Source organism: Haemaphysalis longicornis, unplaced genomic scaffold (genome assembly GCF_048455015.1).
Source record: "Haemaphysalis longicornis isolate Haplotype H1 unplaced genomic scaffold, Haemaphysalis longicornis Haplotype H1 scaffold_1, whole genome shotgun sequence".
Classification (NCBI taxonomy): domain Eukaryota; kingdom Metazoa; phylum Arthropoda; class Arachnida; order Ixodida; family Ixodidae; genus Haemaphysalis; species Haemaphysalis longicornis.
Genome location: NW_027526203.1, coordinates 294,656,336 through 294,678,789, shown reverse-complemented (window position 1 = coordinate 294,678,789; position 22,454 = coordinate 294,656,336). Strand labels below are relative to the sequence as shown.

The 22,454-nt window shown below is 43.5% G+C and overlaps 1 protein-coding gene across 2 annotated transcripts in view; it reads left to right on the top strand.

Annotated features, from left to right (window-relative positions):
* Positions 1-21,842, top strand: part of LOC144148374 (uncharacterized) — a 327,116-nt gene extending 305,274 nt beyond the window's left edge. Inside the window, exons 8-13 of one of the 2 annotated variants that reach the window (XM_077679918.1) lie at positions 906-1,050; positions 1,601-1,870; positions 2,650-2,937; positions 4,346-4,444; positions 13,037-14,516; positions 15,306-21,842. In XM_077679918.1, coding sequence (XP_077536044.1) covers positions 906-1,050; positions 1,601-1,870; positions 2,650-2,937; positions 4,346-4,444; positions 13,037-14,516; positions 15,306-15,748 — 2,725 coding nt within the window. In that variant the 3' untranslated portion in view covers positions 15,749-21,842. The remainder of the gene's footprint in view (positions 1-905; positions 1,051-1,600; positions 1,871-2,649; positions 2,938-4,345; positions 4,445-13,036; positions 14,517-15,305) is intronic. The other variant, XM_077679921.1, reaches the window with a different exon arrangement.
* The last annotated feature ends 612 nt before the right edge of the window (positions 21,843-22,454 follow it).

Sequence of the window (22,454 nt, the reverse complement as noted above, 5' to 3'; positions counted from 1 at the left end):
AGTAACTGAGCGGAAGAGTCGGAAGAGCCGAAGAGTGGCTCAAAAGTACATCCGGTTCTCCTGACTCGAATTGTCTGCCCCCACGTCAGGGGGCGCTGGAAGAATATGGAAAATTAGCCCCAGCTGGCCCGGCAGTGCAGTTGCTTTCTCGCGCCGGCAATAGCTGGCGCAGAGAGCCGGCTCATTTGACCCGGCTCTTCGGCTCCGTTAGCTCTTCCTCCATGGTTTGTTGTGCTGTGGCTCGCCCCGTTCGGCACGGATCACTGAGCGGGCGACAAGCGGCTCCTTCTATCCAAAAGAACCGCCGCTCACTTTTACTGAGCCACGGCTCACCCGCTCTTCAAAAAGAGTGGCTCAAAAGATCCGGCTCGCTTCTGTGCGACGCATCTCCAGTGCGTATCTTGCCGCCTATGGAGGAGGGAATGCAGCATAGCTATGCAACAGCTGCTAAATCATTTCGCCGCCTTTGCTCGGAGGCTCGGGGGCTGCAATGTCCGGCTGGGGACAAAAAAGGACTGTTTAGGCATAGCAGCTTGATGAAGGCGGGTTGAAAGCCAGACCAACCACACTAGACTTGCGGAATCGCAGCTCAGGTTGACAGAAGTGCCGGACATCTTTAGAGTATTATTCTAAAGCAACTTCGAATATTCAAAGTTTCGGATTGTTCGTGAATTGGAATGAGTTGGCACTTCAACTTGAAATCGAATTGTTGTGTTTGTAATGAACGATTCCAATTCTAAGCTCAGATATTTGCGCATATTTAGTGTATACTCTGGTCACATAAGCTCATCACTTCCAAGCAGGAATTGTCATTAGCGCAGTGTGTGACTGCTCGTTGTCATACCTCAGCTGATCCGTCTGCTGTGCGCATTTTAGCTTCCTTACAAAGGCAGCGTTTCTTGCAGGACATACACCCACTGCGGAAAGTGTGGTCGCCACTACTGTGCCCGCTGCAGCTTTCCTGGCCAGATGGGCAGCTCACCAGATGGTAACCGAGCTTTCACACCACAGTGGACAATGGACCTCAAGTCCCTGCCACAGCAAGCATGGGTAAGCCACAAGCAGGAAACTGTTCCCGATTTCCTAGGATAACATGCAATCTGAGCCAGATGCTGCAGTCTTTGAAGGCCTACATACCTCACAGCTCACAGCATTCCAGGAGCTTCCTTTAGTTGGTTTCATTTGATACTGTGCAGACCGTGTGCGCGAGATTTCCACGCACGTTGAAGATCCTCATGCAGCCATTTCACTACGACTTGCCTAAAAAAGCCCACGCCTGGCTTCGTTGTACAAATTTGCAATTTAATTAAGGACTAACTGCAACCGTACTAACTGCTGAGCTAAATGATGACTGCACAATAAATGCCCGTACATGTCACACTTCAAGCACTTCTATGATATGTAGAGCATCAAGCACTGGCATCAGGGTTCTGCAAGGTGACAGCCTTTCCCAGTCCAAATTTGGAAATGACAGCTGAACTTTCTTATAAAGGCATATGCAGGGGAAATGTGGGAACAGTGAGATAGTGTTAGGAGTGCTCAAAGCAGCGTAAGATTTGTGAGCAGACCACTCCGAAACCGTTGCCTCTTCTTTCCTCAGACAACCGGTGTGGCTGTACACGGGAGATCGCCCAGCATCACGGATTCCGGCAGTCGGCCTGGAAGCGGAGTGGTTCCTCCTTCAAGTGCGGCCCGTGGTGGCAAGCCCTCAGACCGCGCCTCGCTGTGTTCGCAGAGCAGCGGAACTAGCAGTGCCAGCACGAGCGGTGCCAGCACCAGCTCCTCGGAGTACAACGTACCCCGAAGTTTCCTGGAGTCTTTGTATGACCAGCCACGCAGTGTCATCCATACGGACAGCGACCTGTTCAGGGTTAGCCCACACTTTGACCTCTTATGAACAGGCACACGCATGTGTGCATTTGTTATGTAACCCCCCTCATGTCTTAAGGTCTTTGCGGAAATAAAATAAAACGTGCACGCAAGCACTATACATTGCCTAAACAGAGGCAATGTATACACCACACCACACCACGTTGTGTGGTGTGGTGTGGCACAGCACAACTGTTTAGTGAAATTTCCCAGTGCAAGCAATTGATTGAATGCAATATCTGGAAAAAAGTCACCCAGAGTTTAGATCTCAAAAAGTACCGTATCATTCGAATTGGTTGGCCCCAGTCAAAAGATAAGCGAAGGTAGGAGCGAGAAGACGAGAGGGGAGGGGAGGAGGGCACAAGGAGTTGTTTGGGAGGGGGAGAAAGGGGAGGGAAGCAGGGGGGAATGAGGGATATGAGGGGGAGGAGTCAAAACAGGTGGTTCTTTGTTAGCAGTTGCTCAAGAGAATAGTGGGAGAGTTCAAAGGGAACCAGTAGATGGCACTGGGTGTATACTGGAAGTGCGGCTTGTACATATCTGGGCATTGAATGTCAGGATCAGTATGAGGGAATCGGGCAGGGGCGGCAGAAATTCAATCATCTTTCAGTGTCATTTGCAGCGGAGCAAGCATATACGCAGCCAGTTCTTGTGTGTGGTCTATACAGAGCAGCCGATGTCACTGAGATTATGCAGTCTTATGCGTATAGGCTCACAAAGGCGCAAGCGGGGATTGATGCTTATGACTGGTCCAAGTTGTAGGTGGTGCTTCCTTCGCAGAACCACCCGGGCACCCGGCCATCATCTGGCACGACCCCGTCCCCAGTCGTCGAATCAATGTTGCCAGCTGTGCATGGGTTTGGAGCAGCGCCATGCACCTGCACTGCCCGTAATTCACAGCCCGGTGCGGAAGCCCCACTGGTGCGCTCCGGTTCCACCAGTGACTCCCCATTGGCGTCTCCCAAGCGGGCCACGCCGCAGCCCCGGCCAGCATGCACTTGCAGCATGCGACAGCACTACCCCAACTACGACGTGCCACGGGTGGCGCTGGCAAACCTCTATCTCAAGGTGGGCAAAACTAGGTGGCTGCCTTTGACTTACTTGGGTTCACTTTTTCTTTACGAAGCATCTTTGTGTAGGTCAAGCTTGTAAACGATGTTTTGAGCTGACAACTGAAACAATGGTTGCCCAGAACTAGCCATGTGTTATTTGTGCGAGAAGGATATTTACACAACTTCACCGCCAATCATCATAGTAACGCACGGCTTTTTGCTTGGGCGCTTTATAACCATGTTAAACCAGTTTTATTTGCTATGCTTCTGAAGATTTAAGGAAACTGCTCAAATAAAAAAGGCAGTAGTTTCACACTGCTTGTATAAATAGTGCAAAATAATTGGCCATCCAAGGGCGAGTGACACGTTTTGGCAAGTAGGTTGAGTGGTTTTGCCCATTTATTTTGTCTTATTCTGCTTTGCAGAATAGGAAACTGGTCTGCACTTTGTTGAAGAATTATTTGCAATATTTCCCACTTACCATATTTGCTTGATTCTAAGCACCCACTTTTTTCCCACGATCACGATGCCCAAAATGAGGGGGTGCTTAGGTTCGAAAAACCTAAATTAACCCCCCCCCCCCCCCCTCCACCACTTTTTTGTGGCCGCATCGTTTCGACGAGACTGGCGCAAAGAATGATGTTTTATTTTGCAAACGTTCAAAAGAAAAATAGGTAGAGGCAGGGAATCATATCTGATACTCAGTCACCCTCACTACCCTTCCAGTCCGTTGCTGCTTGGGACGCCGCTCTCAGTATCCCCCAGCAGGTCGTCTTCTGTTCCATTTAAGTGGTTTGTAATTGAAAACTTCAGACTTGGCCGCAACGTCAACTCGGGCCCGCTTCCACGCATCTAAAATCCACCTTGCGATGGTTGCTTAGAAAAGGGGGTGCTAAGATTCGCATGCATACTTTTTTCTAATTTTTTTCCCGAATGTAGCTGTCTGTGCTTACAATCGCAAAAATATGGTAAAATGAGTAGGCTGGACTTATCTCTTGTACCTAATTTAATGATGATAGGATAACCGGACTGCTCGATTGCAGGGTTACAGCGGCTATTCAAACGTCTGTATACCTCATGTTACACAGTACACTCATCAAGCGCACCCCAACGTCCGCATTCAAATTGTGTGCACGTTTGTCCAATGGCAAGGCCAAATGTGCCCTGCCTGTCAAGTTTTAAACAATAGGGCTAAGAAATTTGGCCCTCAAATAATATTCCACGTCATTACTGTAGTGCAAGAGAAAAGGAGACTCTCTTGTCATTTCGACTTCCACTTGGTTACAACCTACCATGCCTCACATCACTGAAGATAGGCTTGAAACAGCGATCGGCCTATCCTTTGATAGAGTTATCTGTAATGGCTGAAATTGCTTCGACATTCCTTTATTAACTGAGTTCGCATGTCACTTGTTCTGCTTCAGGAGCAGTCCAAGACTGCCACTGACATTACGCCTGACCTGCAAGCAAACGATCTGAATGTAGACGCCGCAAGACACTACGATGTCCCTAAGAAGTACAAGGTAATCTGCTTTTTTAAAGACAGCAGTCTTTCTTGGGCTACCTAAACATGAAAATTCTGTCTGTCATCCAAATCGACCACTTATGTTGTGATGAGCCTGCCTGCTAGTCAGTGCTGGCCCATTTTGTATGGGTCAGTGACTGGTCATCGGAAAACAATCAGTGGCCCACTGGCAGTCACTGGCCAGTAATTCGTGACCCACAAATTACTTCTAGGGATCACCGATGACCAACTAGCAACCTATGTTTGGGTCGCCTGTGGGTCACTAGTGGGGGCGTGGCAACCAGGTGGATCTTGTTTCATGGTTATGATTTCGAAAAAAACAAATAAGGACTAGGAAAAAAATACAAGGATGAGCACACTTAACTGAAGGGGTACGTGTTTAACTGAAGGAACGTTTACCTGAAGGGATATGTGTGCATGCAGAAGCGCGATGCTCAACCTCAGTTGGCTTGCAATTATATGCGTGCAAATATTAAATTTCAGATTGTGAATCAAATACGAATAGCAACAACTGACGGCAAATCAAATCAAATATTTTTGAATACGAATATCTTTGCTTTAGTTTGATAGGGCGTCTAAAACATATATACAAAAAAATAAGATAACTTAGGCAATCAGGACTTAACATGCCTGAGTGTTCATGCACTAGTGCCTGGTAAGAAAATGGTACAAAAAATTAAAAATGAACAGTTGAAATGAGGTGGCAAAGCAGTGGATTGAAAATCAGCATTACGTTGCTAAAAGAAATGCGGATTCCTGAAATGTGGTGGATACAAGAAGTATACATGTAGGGTATTTGACAGGCTGCAGTCCTCCTTCCAGCCTTTGAAAAGAAGCCAGGCGTGTCTGGTATGAAATTACTGCAAGCATTGCCAGCTAGCAATAACTTTTCATTCCTCACTCATTGACAGTATTGACAAGTTATAATTTCTTTGCAGCTTATAAATTTTACGCAAGTGGCATTCCACTTCAGGTAACATGCACCAGAGTTACCAGACAGCTGCTTCACACAAGGCGCTCACGTTTTCGGCTTTTTTGCACAGCTGTCGCTTCGTGTGAAAAAGCCAACCCGAAGGGGCACGTTGTGTGGTGAAGCTGAAAAGTTCGCTTGTCGTGCGGCAGAGCCAACTTATTGCTCTTTTAGTAGCAAATGAATGAAGCAAAGGAACGAAACCGATGGAAAGGGAAGAGAAAGCCGAGAAGCTGGTGGAATAAGGAAATAAAAGAGGCTATTGACCAGCGAAGAAAGGCGTCGAGAGAACATAGAGAAGCAAAGAGAACTGGTATGGAACCGGAGGTAGTGAAGGAGAAGTGGGATATCTACCGTGGGAAAAAACTAGAAGTGCAGAAAATGGTGCAAGCAAAGATCAAGCAGAAAAGCGAACAATGGATGGCAGAAATACGGAAGAAGGACAAAAGCACATCCAAGAAGTTTTGGAACCATGTAAAATCACTAAGCTCAAAAAACGATAACCATCAAAAATTCCTGATTGATGAGGAGGGGGAACATTTAGAAGGAGAGCACGCGTTGGCGCATATTCATCGAGTGATTAGTGAGAAGTTTAGGACAATAGTGGTAGGGAAACCGGCACCGATAACATCAGCGCCACAAAAGACTGCGGAAAGGGAAATAAGTTTGGGCAACCTTGATTGGAAAAAAGCAGAGCAAAAGGTTTCCCCCCAGACAGCAGTGGCCCGGACGGAATACCAATGCAACTGATAAACCTACTTGGACCTAAAAGTAAGGAATCGTTTATGAGGGCAATAGATAAGGTGATAGAAACCAAACAAATACCAGAGGACTGGTTAGAAAGTAGGATGAATTTAATATATAAAGGCGGAGGAGACAAAGCCAGTATTGATTCATACAGACCACTCACAGTAACGTCAGTGGTGTATAGATTCGTAATGCAGGCGATAAAATCAGAAATTCAAGCATGGATGGAAGAAAATGAAATACTTGGGGAACTGCAGAATGGATTTAGACAAGACAGGCAACTGGATGACAATCTGTTCGTGATAACGCAATGCATTGAAATTGCGAAAGCACAGAATAGACCACTATGGATTACGTTCTTGGACATTAAAGGGGCATATGACAACGTAAACAGAGAACGGCTGTGGAGAATGCTGAAACTCCAGGGATTAGATGACGAGTTAGTACAGTTCCTTATAGCAATCTATAAAGACAATAGAGTGCACCTTACTTGGGAAGGACAGAAATGCGCCCAGCAGGTCAACATCCATCGGGGACTGAAACAGGGATGCCCTTTGAGCCCAATACTGTTCATGCTTTACATAGCAGGGTTAGAAAAGAAACTGGAAGAAAGTCAAGTAGGGTTTAGCCTAACCCATGGTTTCTCAAAGTGGGTTCCGCGGGACCTCGGGTTCCGCAGGCCCCTCCTCAGGGTTCCGCGGGCCACTGATAAATTTTCTCTGGTTCCGCAGTCGCAAAGTCTTATATGGTGAACTTGAGGTGCGATCGATCTAAGGAACCTCCATTACTGACGCCCGAGTGTCAGTAAGCACATCTCGGCGCATAACAGAAACGCGCGAGCTGCGCAATAAATCTTGCCAGCAGCTTGTAGCCAGCCAGACTCCGAAAACGGGCCCCGTGGTTAAACTATTGCACTTGAATCTCGGCCTTATATTACCCCCATGCGCATTTATCCTGTTTGGAGATAGGTGCCGCTAGCGTACGCATTCGCGTAAAGTCGACGAAAAAAAAAAACAGTACCCTTGCTTGCTTTTGAATTTATTTCACGTTAATATACCATGAACGGAATGAAAAATGGCGGAAGGGGGGTGGGGTTCCTTGGCACTTAACGCAACTTAGCAGGGTTCCCTGGGACCAACATGCTTGAGAACCCCTGGCCTAACCCATATGCTGCAAGGTGAAGTGGTACAACAGCATATTCTGGGAATGTTATACGCAGACGACATTTTTTGTAGCTGATAACCAAAGAGATATGCAGCGGCTAATAAATATTAGCGGCCAGGAAGCCACTGACCTCGGGTTAAATTTCAGTGCAGAAAAATCAGGAATAATGGTTTTCAATGACGCTACCACCGACGTAGTGTCTGTCCAGCAAGGCGAATTACCTATAGTGAAGGAATATAAATATTTGGGAGTGTGGATAAACGAAGGGGATAACTACGCAAGTACTCACGAGGAGCAACTTAAGGTTAAGGGAAAGCGAAACGCAGCTATAATGAAGCATAGAGCTCTGTGGGGGTATAACAAATATGAAGTAGTAAGAGGAAGGTGGAAAGGAGTAATGGTTCTGGGTCTCACGTTTGCGAATGCTGTACTCTGCTTAAAATCAGACGTTCTATCAGGCCTTGAAGTAAACCAGAGAACGGTAGGACGTTTGGCCTTAGGCGCGCATGGAAAAACAACTAACGAAGCAGTTCAGGGAGATATGGGCTGGGCGTCGTTTGAAGTTAGAGAAGCTCAGAGTAAAATATGCTTTGAGATGAGGTTGAGGGCAATGGATCAACGAAGGTGGGCAGCTAAGGTTTTTAGGTACCTATACTTAAAAAGCATGGACACGCAGTGGTTAAGAAAGACTAGAAGGCTAACGATGAAATACGGAAAGAACAGGGGAGAATCCAAAACAGCCAAGGTAACCAAAAAAGAGGCAAGGCAGATTGAAACGAATTAATGGAGGGAAAAAATGGAAGCTAAAACGTCGTTAGAGATGTACAGGGCTGAGAAAATGAACATCAGAAAGGAAAATTTCTACGATAATTCCCAGGGCAGTGCTTTGCTTTTTGAGGCTAGAGCAGGCTGCCTGCGAACTAAGAGTTTTGTGGGGAAGTATTCACAAAATGATGGGGTATGTGTGGTCTGCGGAAAAGAAACAGAAACTATGCGGCACATAGTGTTAGAATGTGAGGGTATCCATCCAGATCTACATGAAGGGAATATTGGGCTTCCAGAAGCCCTAGGATTTAAGGGCATCAGAGAGGAAGTTAACTTCAAGGCTGTCGAGGGGACGAAAAGAAGATTAGAATGCTGGTGGACGAAAAGCAGAGAGGGGAATATTGCCTAGGACAGTTACCACCTGTAACGGGAAAAGAGAGTATTTCGGGCCTAATAAGCTTTAGTGCCTGCCCTAAGCAGCGCTAGTATTAAACCAAGAGGGTAAAACATGGTTATATTAGTCCTTTTTGGTAAGATGACATGTCATCACCCCGCTTCAAAGGGGAAACCAATATTAATCATCATCAATCATCATCAGTACTATATTCATAAATTTCGAATATTCGAATACTTTGAACGATAAAACTTCACTGCAAATAAAATCGAATAGCAAACACTGCTCACGAAGGATTTGAAATTTCGAATATTTGCACACCCCTACTAGTGACATAAAGACAGGAGAAAAACAGTAAACAGCACGGGAAGCAGCACACACTACACTATTCGCAGTTTATGCTGCCGCTGTGCATGTACACCATGCTACGAAAGCTCTCAAATTTTCGCGGAATGGTGCGGCAAATGGCACACTGATATCCTTAGAGAGCAGCAACTGCCAACCATACAGCAATACCAAGAAACAAGATCACGTTTTCTAGTCACAAGAAATAAACCTGAGCACCAGCAACATGCAATTGAGGGCATGACATGTACTCAGGTAAAGTCTTATACTGCACGCATAGTGTCATTTTTTTTTTCTTGAAAGGTGAGTGTGCTAGCACACCCCAAAGTCTTTTGCTTTATTATAGGCAATGCTTTGTTCGTTCAGGAATAAGGGAGAGCAAGGGAAAAGTTTTTATGGCAGCTGGGTGGGCTCTGGACCACTTAGGGCCCGTGCGTTAAAGGAGGCGATGGAATTGGGGGTAGGGTGAAAAGTGCTAGAATGAGGAGGAGGGCGTGTTTTCTGAGAGGCAGCGTCCTGTGTGGGGTGCGTTAGGACAAGGGGACAAAGTTCATCGTTCTATAAACTGATCGCGTTAGACTGCTGGAGAGTCCGAACAGCACAGAGTGAGGGTTTATGGGTTTAGTGGGATTGTTGTTGGAGGAGAGAAATTTGGAAAATGAGGGAATTTCATGCAAAACCAAATGAGCAATAAATAATTATAGCTGGCATTTCTCTCTCCAATTTACCCTGGATTTTTTCATGCTGTAAAGCACCATGTCTCAGTGTGCAGACCAGCACCGAACAAATGCCGAACGAGCCCGACCAATCCAAAAAGCCTGTGAGCTGCTGCCAATTGGCAAAGATGTTGCAAAAACACACACAGTTAGCCAGAGTGGTGGGGAGTAACACTAACGGCTGTCTTCAACATGTATTTGATTGAACAAATAATCTGTCTTTGCCACTGGTTGCTGTACAATGTAAGCTGGCACTAAGAAGGAACAATAGGCTCCACACTTGCCTGCATAAGACATTTGACTGCATTGATGCACCAAAGCAAAACATTTGACCGGAATCAAAACCCAAACAAGGCATTACGTATATTTTGCAAAGCGATGTCATGAAGTCGCGGATGGTGCGAGGTTGCTGTGCTAAACAAAGTTTATTAGAATGAACTTGTGCTTTGAAATAAACTACCAGAACAGCGCCAATTTCTAAGAAGCAGTCAAACAAAATGGTGTACATAGTTGAGAGTCAGCAAATTGATTGCCCTGGTGTTTCGGGCCTGTGTGTATTTGGATCAAAGTCCTCTCAAGAAACATTCAATTAGGGAAAGAACATTGCCGATCAAGTCATAATAACCTAAGTGGGTAATGAGCAAGTTACATCTTTTCTCTATCCAACAAGATAGCCAGGTGTGGCCAAACACCAAATAGAACAAGGGACAATAGCCTTCACACTCACTCACATCGAACTTTTTTTGATGCTTGATGCACCAAAGCAATACATCTGAAATTGAAACTGAAATGAAGCATTTACCAACCGTTGCAGAGGCTGCCTGTTTGATAATGTTTGAAAAGTTCTTCTAAAAATATATCTGCGAGAAGTGAGACAATATCTTGCATTTTTAGGAAGGAAGGCATTCTCGTCGCCCACGAACCTGTGTCAACCCTTGGCTGATCGACTTATGCCGTCGTGACCAAAAAAGCGCACCAAAAGAAAATGCGCAAGAGGTCATTTACAAAATTCTTTGTGCACAATTCCGTGCCAATTACATTGGCGAAGCCCAGAACTTCCAGAATGGCTCTGACAGCACCAAAACGACATCTGGTAGTCATACATAATGTGCAGTGGATTGGCTAAACACTGCGAAAAAGCTGACCACCACCTTGACTTCGGAAGTACACATATAATTGACACTGAAACAAATTACTTCAAGAGAGTCATCCTCGAGTCAGTGCACATAAACATGACTCTGAACAGATCTCAAGGTTCCCTTCCTTCATTTGTGCTCACGGCCTTCGTCATGCCACAACAAGAAACAAGTAAAAAAAAGCTTTCTTATGTAGTTGTTGTTCATAGTCACTCCCAGTCAACCCCTGATGAAGCAGCCAAGAAGGCTCTGAAACATTGGGAACGCTTTGAATAAAGCTCTTGGTTGGAGTATTTGTTCTTCATCTAAGCTTTAATCCCACGTCACAATTTCTCACGTCACAAATAATGACTGGTGAAATGGGATTTGTGGAACTTGTATAATGTTTTCGAAAAAAAAATGAAACAAAACAGGGAGGTAGGAACACATAAATATAAAATAAGGGTTGATGAATGCTTGCGTTTATGAAGGAAATTCAGTGGCAAAGAATGGACCTGAGCAGCACAGGACAGACGTGGCTGGAGGACAGTAGGAAAGGGCTTGGTCCCGCAGTGGACTTAGGTGGGCTGATTATGATAAATGCTTACTAAACACAAGTTTGCCAAAGGGTAAACTCATGGTTTTAGGCACTGCCATTAACCATGCTCTGTTAGGTTTGTTTGTTTCATTGCCAGTGCCTAGTCATGCATGGCTAATCTTATCTTGCGCTCAAAGAAAACCATCTGCTTGTTCTATCTGTAGTTATGCCGTACCTAGTTACCTTGTCAGAAATTCGTTAGAGCATAATTATCATACACCTAGGTTACAATGAGATCTGATTAAACGTTTATAGAGAAAACTTTGGTCTAAGATAAATAATGCACTCCCAAACACCGCGGCCTTTGATTGATCGTCTCTAAACTGTGCACATCATTCTGTTTGACTGCTTTTGCAATTTTTGTTATCCTTAATAGCTAGTTTATTTCAAAGCACAAGTTTGCTGCCATAAACTTTTTTAAGTACAAGACCATTGCATTATCCTTGACTTAATTGTACGTATCATTTATTCAAGGCGGTAAGCTTCGTTTCAATCTCGTTTTTGGCGAGTTGCTGTGCCTTATCAAATGTCTTGCCTTGTCAAAAAAAGCAATCAAATGTTTTATGTAGATCAAGGTGACAAGTATCATCACCTTTTACTGTGAGAAGGTCTTATGCAACAACTAGCTGCATATGCCCGAAATTATTGCTGTAATCGGCTATGTGAGTGGTTAGGCTGTTAGCTTTACTGAACAGTTTTGTGTCTGTTTTCTACATGCTCTCCTAGGTGGCAGTGTCATGTATATGGTTGCTTGTCTGGCTTTCAGAAATTTTGTTTTACTTTATGAATAAATGGGAGAGAGAAATGCCAGTTTTAACTACTTTATATTCTAAACAAAACATGGTTATCAAACGAAATGTATATGAGCAAAAAAAGGTATCTATGTATCAGGCAAAACAAAGAGTCATGCACCTTTTAGTGTCTATAAAAAAACACATAGCCTATGACGTTAAGAAAGAAGCGGATCAGGCATCTATGGCTGCAAAGTATGCCTACAGCATGAGAAAGCTAACTGAGGGAGTAGTAGTTTGGAATGGTACTGCTGTTGATTCCTAAAGAAGCTATTTACGTGATATATAAGTAGTACAGACATTTTTACCCAGTAGAAACTACAGCTGCAAAACAATTCTCTAATTGCTCTTCAATGTGCTTGGTTCTCGGAGCCATCCTGTACTTAACAGTTTGTACAGCGGCTGTAAACTCGGGTAAAACTGGAGTGCAGGTCCATGTTAGCCTCCTGGAATACACAACCTTGCTTAAAAAATTAATTAGGGTAACTTCTAATTTAGTCAGTTCTCACTACTCTCATAAAGGCTATCCTTGTGTGTAGCCAAACGCGACACATGCAAAAGCACTGGCTGACGCGATTCGGTTTCTTACTGTACTATTGTTACTCATGACGTGCAGCACCTGTGATACCCAAGCCAACTGCTTCTTTTACAAACAGTATATCTTGCTTAATGGTCAATTAGTGCTTGCATTCAATTCAGGCTTTTAATATAAACGAAGCCCTAATGGGGCGAGTATATATGGAAAATGAAAATATTTACTAGTTTTGCTCTTCTAAAAAGGCACTTTTCTTACTTTCTTTCACATATTCATCAGCTAGAACTTCCAGCTCCTGGCCATTTTCTCAAATAAAAAATGAAGTAGTCTTGACATCACACAATGACACGTTTTTTTTTTTATTAATAGAATGCTTTTTACTACTACTACTACTACTAGTTGGTGTTTACTGGTGTTTTTTTTTTTTTTTTTTTTTTTTTTTTTGTTCAGGAGCACTTGTCCCAGCAAGACTCACCTCAAGCCCCAAGGACTGCTGTGCTTCCCTTGGCTTGTTCATGCGGAAGCAACCTCGTACCAGATCCTATCTCCATGTGCCAAGAGTTTAATGCATGCAGCCACATGCGGGCTGCTTGTACTTGCAACCGGGTGACTTTCTGGGCTGGAAATTTCGTGCCGTGCTTCCAAAAAGCTTCATCAGATGAAAATAATACTACAGTTCCTTGCCCAAAGAGCTGCACTCCCTCTACAATATGTCGAGAACCGATGAAGAGGAACAGGATGCTTGGTCCCATGTCAGACAACAGGAGACTTGAGCACTGCTCTAACTATGTAAACTGCCATTTCATTGATTCCTTACCACTGTACCAAAATACCTGTGGCCTGTCCTCTCTCTCAGAAGAATGCGACTCTGACAAGGATTCCAAAGGCACCCCTGAAAAGAAAGTCATGCCTCCAGGATCCCCGTTGGTCAACCAAAATCAATTCAATAGCTCTGAGAAAGTTGGATCCCTGAAAAGGACAGTGCATAATTCCTCTCCTTCCTCAAGTGCTTTCGGGGAAAGTTATGAAGTGATGTCCTTCCGCAGCACGTTAGAGCCATCTAGTGGTGTTTGTGACAGCAACTACATCACCATGCGTCCGATTGAACAGTGCAAGTGTGATAATGACCGTGGCAGCAGCAGTGGTGGCTGTGTTCGAGAGGCTTTGGACAGCAAAAGAACCCCTCTTCCACTGCGGCCCTTCATGCCTTACCTGCTGCCATGCGAAGAAGAGTTTCCCGAAGAAATATCCGCTGAGGTTGAGCCAAGCTGGAAAAACACTGCCAAAGGTAGCCTTGCCAGCAATAGGCAAAATTCGACTGACATGCCTGATAAGCCATCATCCCTTGTTGACGCCAAAAGGAAGGTGCTGACAAAAAAGAGGTCAAGTTCAGCAGATGGTCGGCAGGAAGCAGAGGAAATGTCGGAGGCGGACGAGGCCGCTCCCATGGGCCGTGAACGCCGAATGGCGTTTTCAAAACTCTCGTTCCGAGCCAGGTCTCAAAACTTGGTCGATGTTACGCCACCGTCCTCAGTGCCTTCCACCCCAAACAACCGGTCGATGGAGAATTTGTACAGGATTCCATTTCACAGGTCGGCTGACTGCCTAAAGTTAAAAGGGGACTTCAGATTCTCTGAAGAAGATCTCACTCTGGACACTGGCAATGGCGACTCCTGCGAGGCCACTGCAAATAGCACCAGTATTAAGCGGTCCTCCAGCGTGCCTTGCAAGACTCAGCAACCCGACACCGTTTCAAGCCCATCAGACTCGGGCGTGTCGACGAGCCTGCCAGAGAGCTCAGAAACTGTGTGCGAACTTGCGGCACAGGAATGTCACATGGGCCTACACCCATCTCTCCCGAGAAGCCTCGAAGAGGGAACGACTATGAGTCGCCGACGCTGCGATGAGAACAAGAGGTTCATTCAAGAAGGTACTATACTTAAGTCATGCATGTGTTTGAAGTGCACATGATAAGCATTTAATTATTGGGTCTAGGCTGGCTTTACAGCTACAGTGTAATACTAGAAATAGCCCGAATCATCATCCCATTTACTGCTTGTGCTCCATCAAAAAAGTGTCTTGGTGCCTAAATAACTATATACCGTACATACATAGTTGGCATGCGTGAAGCTCTTGTCAAACCGTCTTGCCATTGTCTATAATCTGTCACATGCGAGCGAGAAACTGTGATGGCATTCTTCACTTTCTGTTGCAGTGGAAAGACGGCCCTTATCACTAATGCACAGGGTTAGTGATAACCATGCGGGCCTGTTCTAATGTTGAGAGCACCTCCCAGCTGAGAAAGCAAAAACGAACGTGTGTCCTTTCTTTGATGTGTGCTCTTTTGAGTGTGTATTTTCTCTAAAACGCGGCTTTCTAGCCCAGAACACTTCACAGTGTCTGCCAACTTTTTTGTTTTTATTGGGTGGGGGTTCATACCCAGAGGTCCACCTAAATGCAAGCTGAAACTCCTCTTGAAAACCTGCAACGGTAATGAGAGTACAGGGACTCTCAAAAGGGATTAAAACTGCGGCTGGGTGTTACTTAGAAAATGTTTGTTTGCCTTTTGGGCATTTATCAATTATACTAGGATTTCCAGTGATTAAAAGTGGCTTCATAGCATTGCAGCACAGCTTTGCATATTGGTTCTTGTATCTGTGAGTGATAACGGCATGAGAGTGTCACTCAGGCAGTGCTACATTCTTTCTGGGTTGCGCAGCATTCACACGGTGTCCACAGCAGGCATCTTTCGGGCTGCCATGTGAACGGTACGTGGCTGGCCTCAAGGGTTCCTCAGAGAGCAGCACCACGTCCTCGGACAGCGACTACATCGAGACGTTGTCGCTCTGTAGCAGCGGCAGCAACGGAAGTGGCTCCGAGTACCTGCGCTGTGAAGACATCGCGGCAGGAAAGCCAGCTTCGTGCCCCGTATCGTGTGGCCTCAAACCGCGCTCAGCCAAAGAGTACAATGCTGTCGATAGGTCAGCCATCCGGCATGAGTTGCATGATGAAGGCGTGTGTGGCGCACTCCACAGCTGCCACCGGGGGCACCACCATGCACCCATTCACCTGACGCTGCCCAAAGCTGCACCCCCACCATCTCCAGTGCAGAATCAGAGTGCTAGAGGAAGCGCCAAGCCTAGTCCAGCTGCTTCTTCGTAACAGACTAGTCAGTAATTTCTGTGCTTGACTCATGGCCTCATTTGGTGTGCTACTGTTGCTGTGATTCAGCAGCCTCGGCATGCTTTTCACTGGGCCCATTTTCTAGTGATATACAGAACAGCAGCTCTGTGACGCCTATGAGAGGCATGAAATAAGGTAAGAGTGAATGTCTCCACAATGGGGCAAGACAGGTGGTAGCACCGACATTTGCACTGAGGCTTGCAGCAAGCTGATTGTTTCATCTGTGCAAAGGGCACTGTCGAAAACAGGACTGTTCATAAACATACAAGTCCAGTACTTTAAAAACATCAGCCAAAATGAGGTATAAATGAGGCAGATCCACAAATCATCATTGTTTTGACATTGGTTAAGTTCATCAGTGCCATTCGTTAATTGTTCTTTGAATGCACTGGTGGCAACACCGCTGCATAAATGGTTACCAGCATTCCAATTTGGCCCATATGTCAGGTGAAATCGGTCACAACTTGCATAAAATTTATATGGGCCACCAATTTGAACAACCACTTCCTTGACAGGCTGTTCACAAAAGAAGTGCAACGAGATGGAGAAAAGACGGCATATCACATTTGTTGCCCGCCCATGAGAATTTAAGACAGGCGACACTCCTCTTAGTGTCTTGCGTAAAACATTACGCATTTTATGGCTCCAGTAGAAGTTCAGTGCCAGAGAATCACTGTTCAATATCCACTGAACAAAACTGTTCATTAAAACATAGAAAACCACAGTCAAGGTACATTGTCACTAGTCTTGTAGATATCGCGACCTATACAGCAGGTGTTGAGGTTAGCAGATCATTGTTCTTTTTGCATGATCTGCGGGGTAGTTTAGCGGCAAGTTTGAACAGACGTATTAATTTTGTAGATATATCGTCACGTTTTATGTCGATATTTGTCTTTTTGGGTTCAGAATGTCTTTTTCGTGTGTAGATATTTGGGAAAAAGTTGTAATATTCACATGTACAGGCCATGAAAAATGGCATTCAACATCCCTTATAGAGTGTCATGGAGCGCATAATCTTCCGTAGTTCTATAGCAGTGCTCCCGTGGATCTCTGCTAAACATATAAATATATACATACATATATATATATATATACATAAATATAAGTATATAAACACGTGTACATGCGTGTGTATGTTGGAGTACATATGTGAGAGCATGAGTCATTTTATTTCGGTCAGTGCAACAAAGCTCAAATAATTTTTACGAGAAGGTCTCTTTATGTGTAGGTGCCTCAATGACGCAAGATATTTTACTTGTTTGCATCTTTGAATATTCTTAAAATTTTGAGAAAATAGTTATAAGTGAGCAGATGGGAACTTTTTCTGAGACAGTTGCCACCACAATGCAAGAGCACATTGGTAGGAGTGCCGTTCAAAATGCAAGGGAAGCTTTCATTCTTATTCTCAGCCGCTGAGCCAAAACTTTGCTAGGTGACATTTATTAGAGTAATGTACTACAACTTAAAATTGGAGGGGGGTCATAAAATTTTTTAATACCAATCATCCTTAACTCTACATAATTGGGGAATATATAGAGCGATAACTGTGTACTAGCTGATGCACAGACTGGTGCATTATCATGTGTTGCACTACATGCTGAATACTCAAAGCAAAGTAGCGCTGCACCATTTTAGGTTAAGTATTAGCTTTATCAAGGTATACATCACATCGTGGTTGCTGTTAAGGCTCTAAAATCTTTTTCAGTGCACACACACCTGTCGAGCTCAATCACAAGCTAACTCTTAAATTCAATATAGTACGCATGTAATAAAAATAACACGCGTTGTATGCAGTTATTGCACATGATTTCATTTGTGGCCTTAGTTCATGTTGGCGATATGAATCTATTTGTTTGCAATTTGCAGACAATTCCAGTGTTATCCACATATTCTTCTTGTGCTTGTAATGTATAAACCGTCTTTTGTTCTCGCCTGTGAGCGAAACTGTGTACACTCCAATTGCTGTTTCTCTGACATCTCTGTCGTCATTGATGGGTCATTCAGTGTGCAAAGACATCACTGTGTATTGCATTATTTTCTGTCATGTACGTATGAGCGGAGACGACCACAGGGCATGTGCTCTTCAGCTGTATTTGTCATCTTCGGACATTTTGCCAAGCCAACGGGATTTGACCCCCGTGGTCTGTTACTGCTTGACACTCTAGGTTTTCTTTGTTAGACAAGCAGGGCTAATTTACATGGTGCTAAGCCTAGGAGCCACTTGCACTCAGTACAACCGCTGGTCACGAATGCCACAGGAGTCAGTAACCAGTTCATTAGGTCATTTGTTCACACTATGTGAACTTGGAAAAATTTCCACCACCTTTGCTTGCTTCGCTAAAAAATAATACAATAACCACGTTAATACAAGTCATATTTGGGTAAGCGGAAAACAGACTAAAGCAGACTAATCCCAATGTACTGTATGCACTCATCTAGAGCCACAAACTTCTGCTGGGGTAACAATATTTCAGAAAAAAAAAACAATGTAGCCAAGAGCTCTGTATCATGGAACGACAAATGAAAGCAGTTAAGGCAAACAAGTGACTTAATTCCTCGTGTTTCTTCTGCCTGCTTTTATGACACAGTAGACATACTTATCATGTGTAAAAGCTTGGCTAACCAATGACAGCTCGATGACACCCTGATGAAGCTAGTATGCGACTCTTGCAGACGAGTGTGTTTTGGCCACTGTGAATTAGGATGAGGTGAGATAGCAGTTTGAGAGGAGAACGCAAGATAGCAAAAGATAAACCTCAAAAGGGTCCGCAAACAATGTCTCATGTGCAGCAGTACTCAATGCGCGTTGGGCTGTAGGGAAGGAGAGCTTTCCGGGTAACACGACTCTCCCTCGCTCATCTGAAGCATAGCAGGTGTGTTAGCGCGCCGGTTCTGTGATCAATGACATTTGTGCTTTTTTTTCTTTCTTTTTTTTTTTTTTGACTGGGTTTTCAATACACAGTTAACAAACACGTGTTAGCAATTATGGCAGGCAATTATTGTCACCTTTTTTTATGACATCCATGACGTACGTACCTTCAGAGGAATAGTTTCATGATTAGATACAGTCTTAAATGAAATGAAAGAATAAACAGGAAGTTTGTTTGTTATATCAGGTATTTTGTTATTTATGAGTTCAGTATAAGGAGGCTCTACTGTACTTCTTGGGGTATTTGAGAGGTTTATGCATACGCTGCATTTCGTTCATTGTAAAGCCTTAGTTTCCTTGTGATCTTTCCCTGTGAAAGCGTTACCGTGTATACCTTGTCATTTTGAAGCTGCTTTGCAATTTCATTTTATTTGCAGCCATGGGAAAGAAAACAGCCCCGAAAAATATTCCTGTATACGACCCCAGCTGCAGCGCAATTTTTTTTTTTTACTGAAATGCAAGCTACTTTTATGAGGCCTAGTTGCTGGTGGCTCTTGTGAACAAGGGCCAAACATGACTTTGTATATGTCTAACAACTACATCTTTTTTCCCAGCTTTTAGGACTTATCGATTTAATTGGTATATCACATTTCCCATACTAGAAATAAGAAGTTGGTGCACTACATCTTTACAATACAGCCAAAATCATTATGTGCAGTTTATGGGGAAGGCCTAGACAGAGAACATCATTGAAGTACTGATCCACTACACTCATGTACAGCTGCGCATAAAATTAGGAATGAAACCCTTATCTTCCAATGACTTGATTTGTACAATGAAGTGCGCTATTTATGATTCTCTCGTGGATAACCTGGCCACAAATCAAATATTACTTATATCCAATATTTGCCTAAAGATTCCATCAACCAAATAAATAACATGTTTAATTTAGAATCATCCTTGAGCAGGACTTGGTATAAATAATAAATTGTCAGGTTTACACACTGTGTGCCATTTGTTTATTTGACTAGTGGTGATAAAACTTATTTATAAGCAGTTTCTAGACAGTGACAATACCTGAAATAGTGTAACGTCAAAACCCACCTGACGTCAGAGTTACTCATTATGAGGCCATTTTGTGGGAGGGGGGTAATTAGAGCCTTAGCTGTTTTTTTAGATGCAGTTTTGTTTCATTTTAACATAGCTTTAGACTGAAAACTTTGAATCCTGGTTACCAACCGATATTAATGAAGCATTTATCGCAGAACTCTGAGGATGAAACTCGAGTGCACAACTGCGTAATGCTTGAGTGAGCTAGATGATGAAATCTGTGCGGCAGCGGCCACATGTTTGTTACTGTGCATCATGAAAGTAAGGGATTATAACGATGTGGTGCAAAAAGGATAACTTGTGATTAAAACCTCAATCCACCCAACTCAAGACTACTTGGAATCACTCATTTTGTTTTAAAGTCACAAGCAGGGTCACTCGTACTTCAGTTTTACTGCCGGGTAGAAAATAAGCATTGTTAGTTTAGTTTTAATATTAAAGAAATGGGGTAGAAAGCCCGCTTCACATTAGAATACGGCATATAGTACTGTGTTCTATCCCATTAGTTCTGTGCAGTGCTGCCAAAGCTGCAGAGTCTGACAGCCAAGGATTTTTCTTCTATAAACATTTCAGTTTTAAGTTCCTTGCTACTAGCTGTGTGTTAAGGAATTGTTCATAGAAATATACTATAAAGAAATACTTTGTGAACAACTGCAACCCCCAGTCATGTGTGTAAGACATACGAATCCATGTTTTGAAAAATATCCTACGTCTCTGTAAATTTTTTGTATAGTGCCTGATAAAAAGGATCTGTGGATTTCAGTGTAAATTTTTATTTTTAAGTTGATGAATAGCTATGAAAACTCCTTCAATATACTGGTGCCGCAGGCCGTCTGCTATACGCGGCTTACGTGAGCAGTCGAAATGCACATCTGCTGAAGCTTTTCATGATGAGGGCATTGTTTGCATGTGATGCTAAATTTTTTTGCGCTTGATTTTGGAAAAAGTAAGGCTGGCAAGTGTCTGGCTATGTTTAGGTAGTGCAATGCTTAATTTTCCCTTCAAGTTGAACATTAATGTCCGTATTTCCAGTGTAGCATGGCAGCCAAGTAAGGCTGGATGGCAGAAAATTTCAATTGTTGCGAGTTTCTGTATTTGTTCTACCTTTTGAAAACATGCCCATACCTTGTGTGGCTAAAATATAAATGTTTATTTTTCATAGCAAGCACAGACTATCTATAACCAAGCATCTTTACACCTAGGCATCAAGGTGTTAGGTATGTAACACCATACAGATTACAACGAGAAGACGATGCTTGTTAGTGTCACCAGAAATGTTTGCAATAGTCAAGTTCTTAACACATGGTTCAAGAAATGATGTTATGCATGTGTCACTGGGTATAAAGCCTGCATTCCATTTTAGTGTGGTTGCTCATAAACTTATTAAAGAAGTTGTGCTATTATTTTTGTTAGTGTGCATAAACGATCATTACCTGAAGTAGCACCATCAGAAAATTTCTCTACGAAGAATTTAGGCAGAGATGCTTGCCTAAAGAAAATTTTATTTAGTCCTTTATTTTATTACACAAAACAAGAAAAATTTGTTGTTTTTCTTGTCTTAAGAAATCATTTGCAGTTTCCAGATCACAGTAAGCTGTTCACATGCAAAGTGTACAGATGCTAAGGAATTGGAGGCGGTGGCATCAGTTGACTCATTACAAGAGGAAACATGGAAAATTGATCGGGAAACAGTCATGTGGGAAGTTAATATAAGTATAACTAAAGAGTGGTTAGCACAAGCCGGCAGACTCAAGAGTGACGCATCCTTAAATTTTTGGAAGAATGGCTCAAACAAAGCATTGTAGCTACCGAGGCTAAGTGTGATTGATGCCTCATTATAACTACACAGAAATCTATCTTCTAGCCGACAGTGCATAACGTTAGTTTGTGGCTGTTAGTACAGGTCAATGTTTTAAATTAAATGCACGTATTATTTAGTTGTTTCCCTAAGCCATGTTTAATAACCGTTTTTATTGTGTCGTCTGAAACCTGGATGTCCCATTTGACGTCTTTCGAGCGTCACAACGTATAGATGTGAAGTATGTATAGGTATATGCCTGTCAGGAGTCAAAATAAAGGGCAGTTGTACAAATATTGCGTGCTATCTCGTACAGTCTCCTATTTTTTCTTACACAAGGCCTCTATGTGGCCTCTTAAGGGGGGACGCGGCTTTCAACTTCGGAAAAATGACCAAAACATCGTTTTTTTGAAACCCACATATTCGGCTTCTATGTTTCCTATTCTATACGTGTGCATAAAGAAAGTTTTTCTTCATTCTGTTTGCAATACGGCAGGAAGGAGATTTCAATCCCTGACGAGGGATGCCTTCTACAGAGCGAAGCAAATAACATCACCCTCTGCTCGAAAAATAAACACACTCTCTCTCTCCCTCTCCCCTCCCCTCTCCCTCTCCCCCCCCCCTCTCTCTCTCTCTCTCTCTCTCTCTCTCTCTCTCTCTCTCTCTCTCTCTCTCTCTCTCTCTCTCTCTCTCTCTCTCTCTCTCTCTCTCTCTCTCTCAATAAAATCAACGCAAGCTTTAAAATAATAATGCCAGGCCCAAAAAATGCAACCTCTCTTTCCGCAGTAGCCAGACCTTTGTACGAAATTTTCTCCATATCCATGCATACAGTAACAATACTAAAAATAAAATCGCTCATCACTAGAAATTCAGATCTATTAAATTTTGCGAGTCACTCTCTCCTTTCT